This window comes from Meles meles, chromosome 11 (genome assembly GCF_922984935.1).
Source record: "Meles meles chromosome 11, mMelMel3.1 paternal haplotype, whole genome shotgun sequence".
Classification (NCBI taxonomy): domain Eukaryota; kingdom Metazoa; phylum Chordata; class Mammalia; order Carnivora; family Mustelidae; genus Meles; species Meles meles.
The window spans coordinates 87,206,350-87,223,169 of record NC_060076.1 but is presented as its reverse complement, the minus strand read 5'-3'; the positions used below and the strand labels follow the sequence as shown (position 1 = coordinate 87,223,169).

The window sequence follows — 16,820 nt, the reverse complement described above, 5'->3', positions numbered from 1 at the left end:
TTTCAAACTACCAACATGAAGTCATTTGGACCTATCAACAGAAGTCACCCAGTGGACTCTTGGGAGCCAATGGAAGCTGGTTCCAGGACACCACTGTTTTATTTGTGTGCAAATTAACATTAAAAGAGAGGATAATTCCTTAGACCAGGATCAAATATTAGAGTCAAGACTTGAACCCAGACCTTCATGACTACAAAATCCATGCTCTCTCCCCGAATCCCATGTCTGGAAGCTCCAAAACGTTGTCCATGAATTAGTAGGATAAATTCCCATATTTTCATCAGCACTTCAGGGACATAATGCTAGTATTATGCTAATAACATTAATTGCATCCTAATATTAAACTGAATTTTAAATTATTAAGTGAAAAAAATTATTTTGATGGTTTAGTTTGGGTAGCAGATCTATTCCTCTTAGATTATATTCTCCAGAATTATAAAATCCTTCATCAGGATGGTGGTCAAGTCACCCACTTACTCTCATTTGTTCCCAGGAACACCGCTCAGAAGAGAAAGAAGGGAATATTCCTTGTGTGTGCATGTGTGTATTTGTGTGTGTATGTGTTTGTGTGTGTGTGTGTGTGTTTGACAATACTCGATTTTGTGTTGCTCTCCAGGATACTACATGTACATCGAGGCCTCCCACATGGCGTATGGACAAAGAGCACAGCTCTTGTCCTGGCCTCTGAGAGGAGTCACCGGGAAACAGTGCTTGACCTTTTTCTACCACATGTACGGAGCCGGGACCGGCCTGCTGAGTGTCTATCTGAAGAGGGAAGGTGAGAACGAAGGGTCCCTCTTATGGAGAAGACGAGGTGAGCAGAGCATCTCTTGGCTGCGAGGGCTGATTGAATACAGCTGTGAGAGGCAACACCAGGTAAGCCAGAGGAGACAAGAACCAAGTGATAGCAGGTGGTCTGTAGGCGTCTGCTGTTCTTTCTGCTTCTCGCTACCCAAGGGAATGTCTGGTCCTTTCTGGGGATCATAGATAAAGGCAGTACTTGTTTAAGAGTAAACATAATTAGTCTCTGCTGATTAAATCTCAGCAGTAAAAGGGAGATGAGGCATGTAGACGAAGTTTTGGGTAGTTTATGCACAGAGTGATTTTTGCGACTCCGAGCTGAAAGGGTGGCTATTTTTGTCTTGGCACATTCTGAGTGTCAAGTGCATTCCGTGTGTCCCGCACGGCTCTAAAACGGTCCCCTTTGCTTCCAAACATGGTATTACCCAATTAGTTGTTCCAGCTGCATCCCTTCCCTCCTCATTACCCACGCGCAAGGGCTTCTGTTGCAAGCCTCTAATTTAACAGAGTGCATGGTCCAGAGGAAGTGTTCAGCCTCTGTCTGCAGTGACGTGGAAGAAGCTGAGAGTCCCGATCCTAAGTCCCGAGTCTTGTGTGCGGTAGGAGACCTCCACCCCACGGCGTCCTGGTCGTGAGTGAATCTGGGCAGCACCAGGAAAGAGCCTTTCACATGCCTGTCGGTGAGGCTGAGCAGCCAATCCAGTCTAAAGATGGGCGGGGGCCTCCTGGCAGCCACTGACTTCACCTGCCTCCTCTGAGCCAAAGCTCCAGAAAGCTCTGGGGAGAGAACCTTCAGACCCCAGCTGTTCCTGAACTTGCTCTGTGGAATTCTGAGCTCCGAACTTCCACAAAAGTGCCATTTTCCCCTCAGCGTTCGGACTAATGAAGAGTCTTGGGTCAGCTCCCCTCAGCTTAACCAAATCTTCCTGGGCAGAGGTCTTCACAGTAAGGGCTGCATTTTACACCATCGTCCAGCCTCAGGGAATTGTCTACAGACCTGGATGGGAAGGGATTGCCCCAGCTCCGGCGGGCCAGGTGGAGCAAGTGATAGAGCGAACATGAGCCATTATCCAGGGATGGCCCGTTGCCTTGGCATGGGTAAGACTGTGGAGAGACTGAGGGAAGAGTAACAGCCCCGGGAATGGTGTAGCTAGTGCTTTAGTGTCTGTTACAGAAGGAAAGTGGAGCACTCAGGAACTTACTAATGTAACTGATCACCATTCTGAGCGGGTAGATTAATTTCGTTAGGCTCCCCGGGCACTCATACTGCTACCCTACTCCCATGTCCTCGAAGTGTGGTCCTGAGGCCAGCACCAGTGCTGGAAATGCAAATTCACCTGAAATGACACGTACCTAAAATGCACATTCTCGGGCCGCACCTTGGAACTACTGAACCATACCCTGGAGGGGAGGGGACCAGAAATCTGTGTCTTAGCAAGCCCCCTGGTGAGTCAGATGCACGCTAAAGATGCAGCATCTCTGTCCTAGAGTAAGTGAGTCCGGGTCTCTCTGGTGGAGCCTGAACATCGATGATTTTATAATTCCCAAATGTTGCTGGGTGCGCAAGAGTTCCGGGATTTGAGTTCAAGAGAGCAGGGGACTTCTCAGCATCTAAACCCAAGGAGTTGAGTCCAAGGCCTTGAATATACTAGACTTGCTGGTAGTTGGTTGTTTGAAATAGTTTTTTTTTTTTTTTTTATCCCAACGTAATCAGGCATCTCGAGTAGCATCTTAAGGTGTTCAAGGTCATTTTCAAGTTCAAGGGTATAGAATGGCCTGGAGGATTTTTAGCTCACAACGTGGAAAGAAGACTCCACACCATTCCTCTTGTCTTAAAATGCAACAGATATGAATCTGTCATGAGGAATTTCCTTCTAGATTTAGTGATTCCCTCAGGAATCCCAAACGACTGTCTGGAGACCAGGCTGAACTAGTTTCTCCAAAACATCTTAGTGTCTAATAAAACACAGACACACCCACGCAAATAAATCCGCCATTTTCTCCATACCAGGTCCTTACAGTGCTGGGAACTGTACATAGGTTCTTCTGGTTGATCTTATAGCTCCCTTTACAGATGGAGAAACAATGTCCAGCTGGTAAGTGGCACAGTGAGAATTCAATCCCAGATCTGACTGGTCCCAAAGTATGTATCCCTAAGCCACGACTTTACACTTCCTCCTACCATGGAGGTTCCAAAAATACTCATTCCCCTGAGTGTCATAAGCACTGGGTGATCTTGGGAAAATCTCATCCTCTCTTAGAGTGTTTATACATTTTCAAAATGGGGTAATAATTCCTGCTGTGTTGACATCACCAGAGTTAGAGGGTCAAATGAGATTATGTATGTGAAAGGGTTTAATATATTTTAAAGACCCAAAGTATAAAAGGATATTATTGTTTCTAAAAATATATTCCCTCCCAAATATCTCTGGTCTCTAATTCATGTCGCCATGGCAACCATGGTATTCTCAATAGTTACATTGGCATCCAGACTGAGTGCCTAAAGTATGAGACCAAAATATCTCATTTTAATAAAGATTTATTGACCGCTTGCTATTCTAAGTGCTGGGGATACAACAATGACCATAACATTTAAAGCTTCTCCTCTTTTCGCTGACATTCTAGCAGGGAGATATTGAACATGTAAACAAAAAATATATACTGTGGGGCACCTGGGTGGCTCAGTGGGTTAAAGCCTCTGCCTTCAGCTCAGGTCATGATCTCAGGGTCCTGGGATCGAGCCCCGCATCGGGCTCTCTGCTCCGCGGGAAGCCTGCTTTCTCCTCTCTCTCTGCCTGCTTGTGATCTCTGTCTGTCAAATAAATGGATAAAATCTTAAAAAAAAAAAAGTATATATATATATACTGTACCATTGTGTGATAAAAGGGCTATGAATAAAAGTAGGTCAAGTTGATCAGGTAACGAGATCAAAGAAGAATCAGGGTGTAATCGAGAAAGGTCTTGGACATCATGGTATAGTTTGAAATTTATTCCAGAAGCAATGAAGAACCATCAGATGATTTTTTTTTAAAGATTTTATTTATGTATTTTTCAGAGAGAGGGAGAGAGAGTGAGCGAGCACAGGCAGACAGAGTGGCAGGCAGAGGCAGAGGGAGAAGCAGGCCGAGCAAGGAGCCCGATGTGGGACTCAATCCCAGGCCGCTGGGATCATGACCTGAGCCGAAGGCAGCTGCTTAACCAACTGAGCCACCCAGGGGTCCCCCATCAGATGATTTTAATGTAATACAATCTGATTAATATTTTTAAAGGATCACCCTAGCTACTACCTGGGGAGTAGACTGGAGGGAGGCAAGGAGACTTTGGGGCTACTGCAATAGTCCTGGCAGAAGGAGTGGTAGCTAGGGCTATGTGGCAGGGGTGAGACGTATCAGAAGCCCACAGGACTTCTGAGCAACCACTCGAATGGAGTTACCATTTACTGAGATGGGGAAGGCTTTAGGTGGGGCATATCTGGAGGTGTGAGGGCAGTGTGCACAGGAGGGGTTTTTTGAACATGCAAAGTGTTCACTGTTAAGACATCCACTTGGGTATGTCAAGTAAGTGGTAGGACGTGAGACTGGAGTTTAGGGAGAAGAACAAAGCTGGAGGAGTCAATGTGTGTCCTCGGTGGGGGTGGGCAGGTGCGGATGACTTTCAGAGTGCTGCAGTAGTGCTGACATTTGAGATCCATCCTGGAGGGGAGGGAAGTGGGTGGCCTCCTGACGACATTCCCGTCATCCGACCATCCTCGTAGAAGAAATGCATCAAGTGGCACGTATTAATCGTGCTCCTTCCTCAGGGTTAATAAAGTGCCAAGCCACCCTTGACTTGCTATCGATCAAAAACACAAAGTGACTTCATTTCCTTTGGATTCCTTGTTTAACCTTTCCTCCTCTGCTCTCTCTGTTTTCCTCCCTGGCTTTTATTTTGATGCCATCGAAAGAATGAGTTCTTATGAATTCATTCATCATCAGATGAATTCTCAGCTCATTGAAATATTTACATCATTTATATCGTTCGTTACACTACCTCACATTTAGTAGGAATGATTACATGCTGGGTACTCATCTAACACCAATTTCCAAATTCGCTGGCTCATGGTATACTCAGTCTTCCTAGTTTTCTCCCGGTGCCTCTAGAGCGCAATATAATAATACCGAACCGTTTTCATGTATTAAGCGGTTTTCCAGACAACTTAGTGAGTATTTATGTCCTAACGACTTAGTAGCCGTTTGAAAAAAATAATTGCCAAACTGAAAGAAAAAACAAATTGTTCTCTAGTTCTTAAATAACCACAATTATTTAATAGTAGAATGTGTATCTGCGATACAAGGCAGAAATCATAATGGTATAAAATAGTTATCCCTCAAGTATTAAGGAAATTCAAAGGAGAAAGTTGTATGAAATTAAGTGCTTGGTTCAACTGCAGACTGTTCTGAATATAATTCCATCAGGTAATTTGTTTATTATGTTTCCATTGTAGACTTGGAGGTCAAAAAACAGATTTTATTGATGTCCAGAGAACCAGAATGCTTATTAACTGCCCTCATATATCCTCCTACCTGGCTGTGTTAGGATATTTTTCCCCTCTTCTGACTCTACTTATTTGAAGTCTTGTTTGGGATTGTGTCCTTAGAATTTTTAATAACGTTATTTTGCCCATTTCTGCCATTAAGGCTTCTTTGAGTCATTAATTTCAAGATAGTTTCGTATGCTTATTAATTATCCATTTTATGTTCTTTGATTTAATTTAAATCATAAACTAGTGCAATGGGGAGTCATTTCCTCATAAAATGAGTAGAGCAAACGTGTCTTCTGGAAAATTTTCATTACCCACGAGCCTCCCTACAGTATTCAGTGGTTTATTAACCATTGTTGGATCGGCTTTAGAACTGGTAATGTAATCTCTTCTCCCTAGAACCTGAATTTTTGATCAGTTATTTTCTTCTCAGGATCTAAAGTTATGGAACTGGTTCTCTCCTCCTAGGCTGTTCTTGGATGTTATGGTATTTAACATGATAAGTGAGCCATTGTCCTTTTGGTAAAGCTAATGATTATGCTTTGCTGTTCATTCATGAGCTCATCAGCCATGTTAAATTCTCCTGTGGTACCTGTATCACGGTAGATTATGGAGAGCCTAAGAAAGCTAAAATTTCTGGCCCATGACTTTCATAGGCCTGTGAATGCTAGGACCAGAATATTCTTGGTGGGGAGGGGAAACCAGGTCACCACCAGGGAGCATTTCTAGGTGAGCATTTCTGGGAAATTGCATAAAGAAATCTCAGAAGAATTGCAGGAAGAAATCTCCAAGGCTCTAGTAACATACTGTGAATTTCTTTAAAATCCCAAATAAGTACTCTCTTTTGTACCTAAATTTGAATTTGTGATTTTGTATCACTTTTCTTTTCTTTTTTTTTTTTTTTTTGTATCACTTTTCTTAAAGGAGGTTGAAAAACAGTCTAATCTTCCAGACCCACACAGCTTGGATCTGCCCTTGACGAAAACTGGTTTTTTGTTTTTGTTTATTTATTTTTAAAAAAAAATGTTTTATTTAAATTCAATTTAGTTAACATATAGTGTTTTATTCATTTCAGAGGTAGAATTTTGTGATTCATCAGTTGCAACAACAACACCAGTTTTCTGCATACAACAGTTTTCATTACATCGAGTGCCTTCCTTAACGCCCATCACCCAGTTACCTCATCAACCACGCACCTCCCTTCCAGCAACCCTGTTTGTCCCCTAGAGTTAAGAGTCTCATATGGTTAGTCTCCCTCTCTGTTTTTATCTTATTTCGTTTTTCCTTCCCTTCCCATATGTTCATCTGTTTTGTTTCTTAAATTCCACGAGTGAAATCATATGGTATTTGTCTTTCTCTGACTGACTTATTTCGCTTAGCATTATACCCTAGGTCCATCCATGTCATTGCAAATGGTAAGATTTCATTCTTTTTGGGTGCCCAAATAATATTCCATTGTATATGTACCACATCTTCTTTATCCATTCAGATATCAATGGACATCTGGGATCTTTCCATAGTTTGGCTATTGTGGACATTGCTGCTATAAACATTGGGGTGCAGGTACCCCTTGGCTGAATACCTAGTAGTGCAATTGCTGGGTCATAGCGTAGTTCTATTTTTAACTTTCTGAGGAACCTCCATGCTGTTTTCCAGAGTAGCTGTACTGGTTTGCTTTCCCACCAATAGTGCAAGAGGGTCCCCTTTCCCTGAACCTTGCCAACATTTGTCTTGTTAATTTTAGCCCTTCTGACTGGTGTGAGGTGGTATCTCACTGTGGTTTTGGTGAGCATTGTTTTGTCAGGATGACTGTATTTCTAAATTCAAACTTCATTACTTTTCAGGTAATTTTTGAAGCCATTCGGGGACTGTCCCTAAGAAGTGATATTGCCATTGATGATGTTAAATTCCAAGCAGGACCCTGTGCAGGTACCAGTATGTTTCCCAATGATATCAGCTGGATTGAAAAGGGATTTTGTAACAGTGTCAAATCATAAGAATGCAAATCAAGTATTTTTTTTTACAACAAAAATAGAAAAAATGACTATTATCTATTTTCTATTTGTCTTTCTTGACAGAAATGGAAGATTTAACTCAGCAATCATCGGGATATTCTGAGGATTTAAATGAAATTGAGTTTTAAGAAATGATCTAAATTGGATAAACTAAACAAGAGCCATACCTCTCTTCCATCAAAATGAAACCAAAACAGACGAATACTGGACAGTCTTAACCATTTCCTAAGTCAAACCGTGACTTCACAGCACAGCACTCTTTTTCATTACTTTTGCAAAAAATACTGACTCAGGGCTTTTTGTTTTGTTTTGTTTGTTTTCCTTTTTGCGTCTGACAACTGTTACGAAAGTACAGGCTGTTGATTTTGCAAAGATCACGCATCTTAATTTTGCTTCCAGTTAAAAATACAAGTGTACCCTACTGCAGTCATTTTAAAGTATGCAAATGAAGGGCACAACAAAACGTGCTCATTTAACTCTGCATTCAGTGAATGTACTGGGAGGAGACTTGAGTCTTGCGGGTTTCTTTTTGAATTTCAAGTGTCATAACTATTTTTAAAGTAATAATGTGAGGTGTCAGTCGTATTTGCAGAATGAATGCAGTTTTTCATGGTAACAAGTCAGTCTAAGAAAATGAAATTTTATTCCCTATGTTTTATTCATAGAAAGGGAATATTCATTTTTTTGGAGTATCAATTTTTAAATATTTTTACCATATGTGATAACAAAGGATCTTTTCATGAATGTCCCAGGGTAAGTCAGTATTAATTAATGCTGTATTACAAGGCAATGCTACTTTCTTTTTTTCCCCCTTTGAACTACTTTTGAAAGTCACTCCGAACACGTGGATTAGAAATGGCACTCTTTTTTCTGTAAAGCAAGCTTGAGAATGTTTATGGACACACACCCAAACATTTTTAGGTTGTGTTAAGCAGTTTTACTGTTTTGTTTTGTGTTGTTTTTATCATAAATGTTTTGGTAAGGTTTTGAGTAATATGAACTCAAGCAGAGATACTAAACTACTGCTTTTTATTTACGTGTTTAGAAAATTGTATATACATGTTTGTATACCCAAACAGCTAGTATAAGGTTACCTAATAAAAGGTTATTTGAAAGTCTTTTCCCTAACAATTAACTCATTTCTGCACTATTTTTTTGTTCAGAAGCTCTCTGGTACAGAACTGCTGATTCTAGGTTGGATTTCACCTCTGCCAGAATTCAGTTCTTCTTGGGCCTTCTATTTTTGGTGATATAAGCACTGCATACTTTGATACAATAATTAATTTTTAAAGTGTTTTATTTTACATAAGCTAACTTAATTTTCCACCAGCTTTTATCTTATTAGAATATAAACATTATGAGCCTAGGGATCCTTGCATGTTTTGTTTCATTTTGTAGTCTCAGTACCCAGAACAATGTCTGGCATGTAGTAGGTGTTCTACATATAAATGTTGTTTAATGAATGAATGAATGAATGAATGAGTTTAACTGTCCCCACGTCTCCAGATTGGAGATATTATTATCCGTTTTTACAGAGAAAGAAACTGAGGCTCAGAAGAGTGAACAAATTATTTAAGATTCCATAGCTGTTCACTGGAGGAACTTGGAGTCGTCTCTCTGAGCCCAGGGTCCATTCCTTCTCCTGCTTTGTATGGCCAAAAATCCATGGTTCTCACAGAATTGGGTGGTGTGGTATTCCCACTTAAGAATGTCAAAACTCTCTGGGTGCCTGGCTGACTCGGTCTGTAGAGCATGTGACTCTTGATCTCGGGGTTTAGCGATAGAGATAGAGATTACCTAAAAAAAAAAAAATCAAAACTCTTAAATTAATCTGTAAAGAGTAGTATACTTCCCTGAAGACCACATTTCTTGGAAAATAAGAAACGAGACTCAACTATTCAAAATAAACATCCCAAAGTTTATGAAGAAAATGAAATAAACTTATAAAGTAGAGCAAAATTTTGCACATCAAACCCCTAAATAGAGTCGAAACATTGAGGAAGATTTCAAGATGTGAACCAACTCAGCAGTACACTAGACATTATAGTTTCCCAACCCTGTTCTTCCTGTTCAGAGCTTAGTTGATTTGCTGAATAAAGAAATGAAAATTGTGTCCCGAAAACATAACACAATATCTCCTACATAGCAAGGGTTTTGTAATAGGTAGTGACTAAATGAAGTCATTCGCCAGCCTCCTTGCTCATGGATTATGTAAATCCATCATAAAAATAAGAGCTAACATTTATTGAATACTTACTGTCTTCAGACATTGTTCAAAGAGCTTTGCATGAATTCACCCGTTTAATCCTGATAACAAGCCATGAATTAGATCTCGTGATATTTCCGCTGTATAAATAGAGAAAATGAATTTGTCCAAGTTCTTCAGCAGCTAGTATAGGGCTTAGGTTTGAACCTGGTTGTGTTTCATTACCAAACCTGTGCTGATCCTAGCGGGACTGCCTCCTGAACCTGCCCGCTCTCCTACCAACTCCACCCCCAATACAAATTTACCATAGGCAAAGGTTCCAAGTTTCTCTCATGCCAGAGGATTCATTGGCTACCAAAATTGCACCAAGGGTTGCCAAACCCGAAATAGTACTGGTGTAGCCATTCTGGAAAACAGTAATGGAAGTTCCTCAAAAAGTTAAAACTAGAACTACCCTATGACCAGCAATTGCACTACTGGGTATTCAACTAAAGGACGCATAGTGGTCCGAAGGGGCACCTGCACCCCAGTGTTTGTAGCGGCAAGGTCCCAAATAGCCAAACTATGGAAAGAGCCCAAATGTCCATCGACTGATGAATGGATAAAGAAGATGTGGTCTATATACAATGGACTATTACCCAGCCAGCAAAAAGAATGAAATCTTGCCATTTGCAATGATGTGGATAGAGCTAGAGAGTATTATGCTAAGCAAAGTAAGTCAGTCAGAGAAGGACAAATACCATAGGATTTCACTTATATGTGCAATTGAAGAAACAAAACAGATGAACACAGGGGAAGGAGGGGGTGGGGGAAGAGAGAGGGAAGTAAACCACGAGACTCAACAACAGAACAAACTGAGGTTGATGGAGGGAGGTGGATGGGGGATGGGCTAAATGGGGGATGGGCACTAAAGAGGACACTTGTGATGAGCGCTGGGTGTTGTATTGAAGTGATAAATCCCTAAATTCTACTCCTGGAGCCAAATTTTACCATATATGCTAGTTCGCCAGAATTTAAATAAAAACTTGAAATTAAAAAAATAAATAAATACTAGTTGGGACACCAGCTTTGGGAATTTGGGGGCAAAAGGTGGGAGTTGGCCACTAGTTATTATTAAATTATAGCAGAAAGGAAAGAGGTGATTGTTACCAGTTTTGTTAAGAAGCAACTGGTAGGGGTGCCTGGGTGGCTCAGTGGGTTAAAGCATCTGCCTTCGGCTCAGGTCATGATCTCAGAGTCCTGGGATCGAGCCCCACGTCAGGCTCTCTGCCCCGCGGGAAGCCTGCTTCCCGCCCCCTCTCTCTGTCTGCCTCTTTGCCTACTTGTGATCTCTGTCTGTCAAATAAATAAATAAAATCTTAAAAAAAAAAAAAAAAGCAACAGGTAGTTCGAGGAGAGAGGAGGTAGAAGGTAAGAGGATTAATTTACCCTTCTTCACTTATGTTCGTTTGGCAGGATTCACCCTTCAGATGCTTTTCTTCCTTTCCAGGTTGCTCTTGCCATTCGTTTTAACTATATCTTGTCTGGATGAAAACATGAAAGTACAACGTAGTTTCTCAGGTTTAGAAATGCCCCCCTGGAAGGCGTGCCAGCTAATGGTTACAACGCTACCATTCCCGCACAGGATTTGCATTTACTTTATCTAAACCCACAAGTGCTTCGAAGACAAACTACTTTTTCCAGACAGACTGCCTTCTCTACTACAATTTGCTCTCTGGGTTGGAGATTATTTATGTTTAGAAGGCAGTGAAGCAGAAGATAGGACCTCTGATTCAAGGTCTGATTTCACGTGGACTAAGAAAAGATTCAACAAAGATTTGGTGACAGGGGCACCTGGGCAGCTCAGTCAGTTGGTTAAGTGTCCTGCTCTTGGTTTCAGTTCATGTCATGGTCTCAAGTTGTCCCAGCTAAAATCCTGCCCTTGCCGGTTACCAGCTTTGGGACTAGGGGCAATTCACTTACACCGTCTCTGATCCCTACTTTCAGTCTGCAAAACAGGGCGGACTACTCCTTGTTTCTACTTCTTCGGTTGCTGTAAAGATGAAATGAAAGTGATACCTACAAGCACTTAGTGTCTGACACACAAGAGCCACCCTAGTTTATTTTAGAAGGTTTGAGTGAATTTTTTTAAATAAATCACAGTTCTTTCAATGTATTCTTTCTCTCCAAAGGAATTGTGAGTTTACAGTGCCATCTTAAGGAGAAAGCAACCATAGAATCTTGTCACTTACCACGTTTTCCCTTTGTACTAACAATGCTAGGCTCATTTTAACCAGCAGCTGGGCAGTGCCTTTCCCTTTGCTCGTCCTTCTCCAGTCGCCGTTGGTGGTTCTTTTGGGCTGTTCGCCCCATGTATACACCCGAGCAGAAGTTACCACGCCAAACCTAAATTCTTGTTCTTATCTTCTCAAGAATGGTCACTTTCCAATTTTGTGCCCCCAACTGCCTACCACAGTCAACAAATATTTCTGGACTAAAGAAACAAATGCTCAATTAGAAACATTTAGTTTAATACAATTATGTATGTGGATTTCAAGAACCACAAGGGATATAAAGATTCTCATTTGTCCATCAACATTTCATGGTCTGGAAACCCACGCTCTAAAAATTTAACATGAAAATGTGTCCCTGGCCAGTGAGGACCCTTGGGGCAACTGGAAAAAGCAACTTTAAACCTTCTTTAGGGGACCATAACTTTCAACCCAGGCTGCACACATTTCCCGCATATAAAACTACACAGAAGGACTCGCAATCCAAAATTACAACACATTTGGTCAGCTGTTAACAGCAGAATTAGATAACCAAGACTTCATAGGATGATGTTTTTTGATAGACACTTTAAAATAACGATTTTTAAAAACAGACACACAAAAACAAAAAAAGCATTGAGCACATTAAAAGCAATACACTATGAAAAAATGAGCAGGCAGAATGATTTTAAAGGGAACCAAATAGAACTTCAACACGTGAAAAATAGTCATTAAAATTAAAAATTGAACGGAAGAGGAAATAATTAATCATGCCTACCAGGAAAGAACTGGTGAACTAGAATATAAGATAAGAAATGTGAATGCAATAGAGAGAACAAAATGAAAAATACGAAGGAGACAGAGAATGAGAACATCCAAAGTATTATAGAACAAGTTCCTGAAAGAGAGAATGGGGGAGAGAAGATTCAAAAGGAGAACATTTGAGACTGTTTCAGAATTGGTTATGGATAAAATGTTTCAAATAAGGAAGTCTAACAACTCTGAGCAATGAAAATGAAAATAAATCCACACCTAGATCAATCATTATGAAATACCAAAGGCAGAGAGATTTCAAATGCAACCAGAAGGAGAAGACAGATGAATTACCGAGGAATAAAAATTAAACGAAATCAAACTTCTCATTAATGAAGAAGGTGTGAAGACCGTGGAATAAAACCTTCAACATATGTTGAGAGAAAATCACATCACCTGGGAATGTTATCATTCAGAAGAACAAAATCATGACATTCTCAGATAAAGAAGAAATCACGTATTGTTCCTATGTATGTGTATAGATATGCATGAATATATTCATATACAGATATTCCTCAACTTACAATGGGGTTGTACCCTGACAAACCCATCGTAAGTTGAAAATATCCTAGCTCGGAAATGCCTTTAATACACCTAGCCTGCTGGTCACCATAGCTTAAACTTACCCACCTCAACCACGCTCAGAAAGCTCACATTAACCTCCAGTTGGACAAGATCGTGGAACACAAAGCCTATTTTGTAATCAAGTGTTGACTATCACGTGCAATTTCTTGAATGCCGTATTGAACGTGAAAAACAGAATGGTTGTCTGAGTACAGAATGCTTGTAGGCTGTTCATGCTTGTGATCCCGGGGCTGACTGGGAGCTGCGGGCGCTGCCCGTGCCTAGCATCACAAGGGAATATCGCATACGGCTAGCCCAGGGGAAGATCTACATTCAAAATCTGAAGCATGATTCCTCCTAAACGTGTATGGCTTTCACACCAATGTCAAGTTGAAAAATCGTAAGTCAAACCATCCTTGGTCGGGGACCGTCTGTACATCTAGAACAATGACAGTTAAAAGTACCACCTATCAAAATTCACTGGATGTAGCTATTAACATATGAAAAAAATCTTGTCACCTTAGATGATTAATTTAAAAACTGGAAAAAGAGATAATTATTGAGACAAACAACAAACTCAAGAAGTTAGAATAAGAACAGAAAATCTAAAGAAAGAAGGAAACAGAAAGAGCATACATTAATAAAATAAAAACAAAATCTAATAGGGAAAGAATTAATAATCTGTGAAAGCATCTCAAGAATTAGACTAGCAAATTAAACCTAAAAGACAATACCACCCTAGACCCAGGTGAAGGGAGCCTCCACCCTGAGAGCCTGTTGTGGGGGCTCTAAGCAGTCCGTGAATGGTCTCAGATTGGGCCATGAGTTGAGAATACCAGGCTATCAGTATGTCTCATTCTTTATTTAAGTTTTATTTTAATTAATTGGTCAATGGATTGATTGATTAATTTCACATGGCAGATGGAAGCAGCCACAGGTAGACCTCAAGGACCAAAGGAGCTCTTACCAAGCCAGAAAGAGCTATGGTCTTGGGGAAACAGTGGTGTAAGAGGGGCTGTGGCCAGACGTGGAGGAACACAGCCACCTCTAAAAGACAGCTGTGCTCTAATCCCTAGTAAACCCAATCAAAAGTCAGAGGACAAGTGAGCCTGGATGACGCAGGCCAGAGAAATCTATCTCCCAGGCCACAGAGCCGGGTTAAGAGGGGGAGGACAAGGGATACAGTAGGGCAAGCAGAAAAAACAGCACAGAATCTTTGTCTCTTAATGTATTTGCTCGCTCGCTCTCTTTTCTAAGATTTTATTTATTTGAGAAAGAAAGTGAGATCACCAGCAGGGAGGAAGGGTAGAGGGAGAAGCAGACTCCCTGCTGAGCGAGGAGCCCAATGTGGGGCTGGATACCAGGACCCTGAGATCACAGCCTGAGCTGAAGGCAGACCCTTAACAGACTAAGCCACCCAGGCGCCCCGCCACCCCTACCCCCCTGCATCTTTCTTTTGATCTTAATGAGAAGGACTAGGAAATTTCTCCGTTAGTTATCATGTGTGCTCCAGGTTTCTGATAAGCAGCATCTCTCAAGTTCAGAAACTTCAGTGCCACTCACAGTTTTCTAAGAACTTACCACAAATAGACGTTGAATTCTATCAGACGCTTCTTTGCATATGTTGAGGTAATGGGATTTTCCCCCTCTAATTTTTTAACGTGGTGAATTACATGGATCCATTGTAGATTCTTTTTTTCTCATTTGGAATATCTGACTTTTATGTGAAACATAATCCAATCCAACTGTGAAAGAGTGTAAGGCGTGTATGGCCAATGTTTAAGAATAGTAATGAGCACTCGTGTACCGTCGATCCAGCCTGAGAAACAGAACATTATCAATATCTCGGAAGCACGCTGCGGACGACGGCCCCATCCCACATCCTTCTCTTGCCCAGAGAGATGACCATCATCCTACAATTCATGGTAAGCCTTCCTTTGTTTTGTTTTTTATAGTCCTATTTGCTATCTATGCATCCTAACAATATACTACTTCGTTTCGTTGGTTTTATGCAAAGGTAGGGTGCCTGGGTGGCATCTGACTCTTGATTTTGGCTGAGATCATGATCTCAGAGTTGTGAGACCGAGCCCCACCTCAGGCTCTGGCTCTGCATGGGGCACAGAGCCTGCTTGAGATTCTCTCTCTCCCTCTCTTTCTGCCCCTCCCCCCGCTCATGTACATGTGGCCACGCACACACTCTCTCTCAAAATAAAAAATTATACAGAGGAAATAATTGTGTGTGTGTGCGCATGTATATATACACACATATGTATGTGTACACACATACACACATGTCTACTATATACATATATATACATATATACAAATACGTATATTTGCATATATATATATATCCATCTGTAATTTATCTTTTTTGCTCAAAATTATGTTTTAGAGATTCAGCAATGTTGAATTTCTAGCTCTAGCTAATTCATTTTCACTGTGGTATGATATTCCATGAAATGATTATATTGCAATTTATTAATTCATTTTACCATTGATGAATATTGGAGTTGGTTCTCGTTTTTTGCGCTTGTGACAATGCTGCTAAAATAGATTTTGTACAAGGACCCCGGTACCCATGTGAAAGAATATCTTTGGGTTGCCCCTCAGACATGTGAATTGCTGGTTTGCACAATAGGTCCGCTATGCTCAATGAGGGAAAAGTGCTTCCCAACTACACAACTCTTACCAGTGTAGATGAGTGCCAAAGATATGTGAACGTCAGATTTTAATTTTTGCCCATCTGGTAAACAGGAAATTGCATTTCATTGAGGTTTTAATTTACATTTCTCCAATTACGAATTCAATTGAGCATCTTATCAATGTCCTGTGACCATTCATGTTTAACCTTGTACAAAATGCCTATTTATTTTGCCCATTTTTCTAGTGAACTGTGTTTCTTTTTTACAGATTTGTAGGAATTCTCTTAATATTCCAGATACAAATTCCAGAATTTGATTCATGAAAGCCCTTAATTTTTAATACATATGAATTCATAATCTTATTTTCTTTATGATTTAGATGTTTTTTGTCTTAAGAAACTCTTACCCTGTGTTTTTAAAGATATTCCCATATAGTTTCTTCTAGAAAAGTAAACGTTTGTCTATTTCCTTTAAAGTGTTTGATTTCTCTGGAATGATACCCAGCCAACTTGCTAAGCTCTCTATTATTTCTCAGAACAGACTCTATATTTACATTATCTCCTACCGTTGCTGCAACAAATCACGACTCTTTGTGGCACGAAACGACACATTCATTATCTCATAATTCTGCAAGTTAGAGTCCTGAAAATGAGTCTCATGGAGCTAAAATTAAAGTTTCGGCAGGGCTGTGTTCCTTCTGGAGGCTCTAACAGAAAATCCGTTTGCCTTTTCTGGCTTTTAGAGGCTTCCCGCATTCCGTGGCTCAGGGCCAACTTCCAGCTGTGTTCTCGCTCTAATGCCTGCTTTCATTGTCACATCCCGTCTGACCCTGACCATCCTGCCTCTCTCTTATAAGGACCTTCGTGATTATATGGGTCACCTGGATGCTCCAGTAGAATCACTCCATCTCAAGATCCTTACCTTAATGGTATCGACAAGTTGAACGAGATAGACAAAAGAGAGAAATTTGACATATTTCTCAAACAATCAGTTACTAAGAAATTGGCC

At 40.7% G+C, this 16,820-nt stretch overlaps 1 protein-coding gene across 2 annotated transcripts in view; it reads left to right on the top strand.

Moving 5' to 3' along the window:
- The window catches only part of MAMDC2 (MAM domain containing 2), a 145,434-nt gene extending 136,743 nt beyond the window's left edge, over window positions 1-8,691 (top strand). The window contains exons 12-14 of one of the 2 annotated variants that reach the window (XM_046023487.1): window positions 617-876; window positions 7,165-7,249; window positions 7,399-8,691. In XM_046023487.1, the coding sequence (XP_045879443.1) occupies window positions 617-876; window positions 7,165-7,249; window positions 7,399-7,463 (410 nt within the window). In that variant the 3' untranslated portion in view covers window positions 7,464-8,691. Of the gene's footprint in view, window positions 1-616; window positions 877-7,164; window positions 7,250-7,398 lie in introns of those variants that run through there. The other variant, XM_046023488.1, reaches the window with a different exon arrangement.
- Window positions 8,692-16,820: the final 8,129 nt, after the last annotated feature.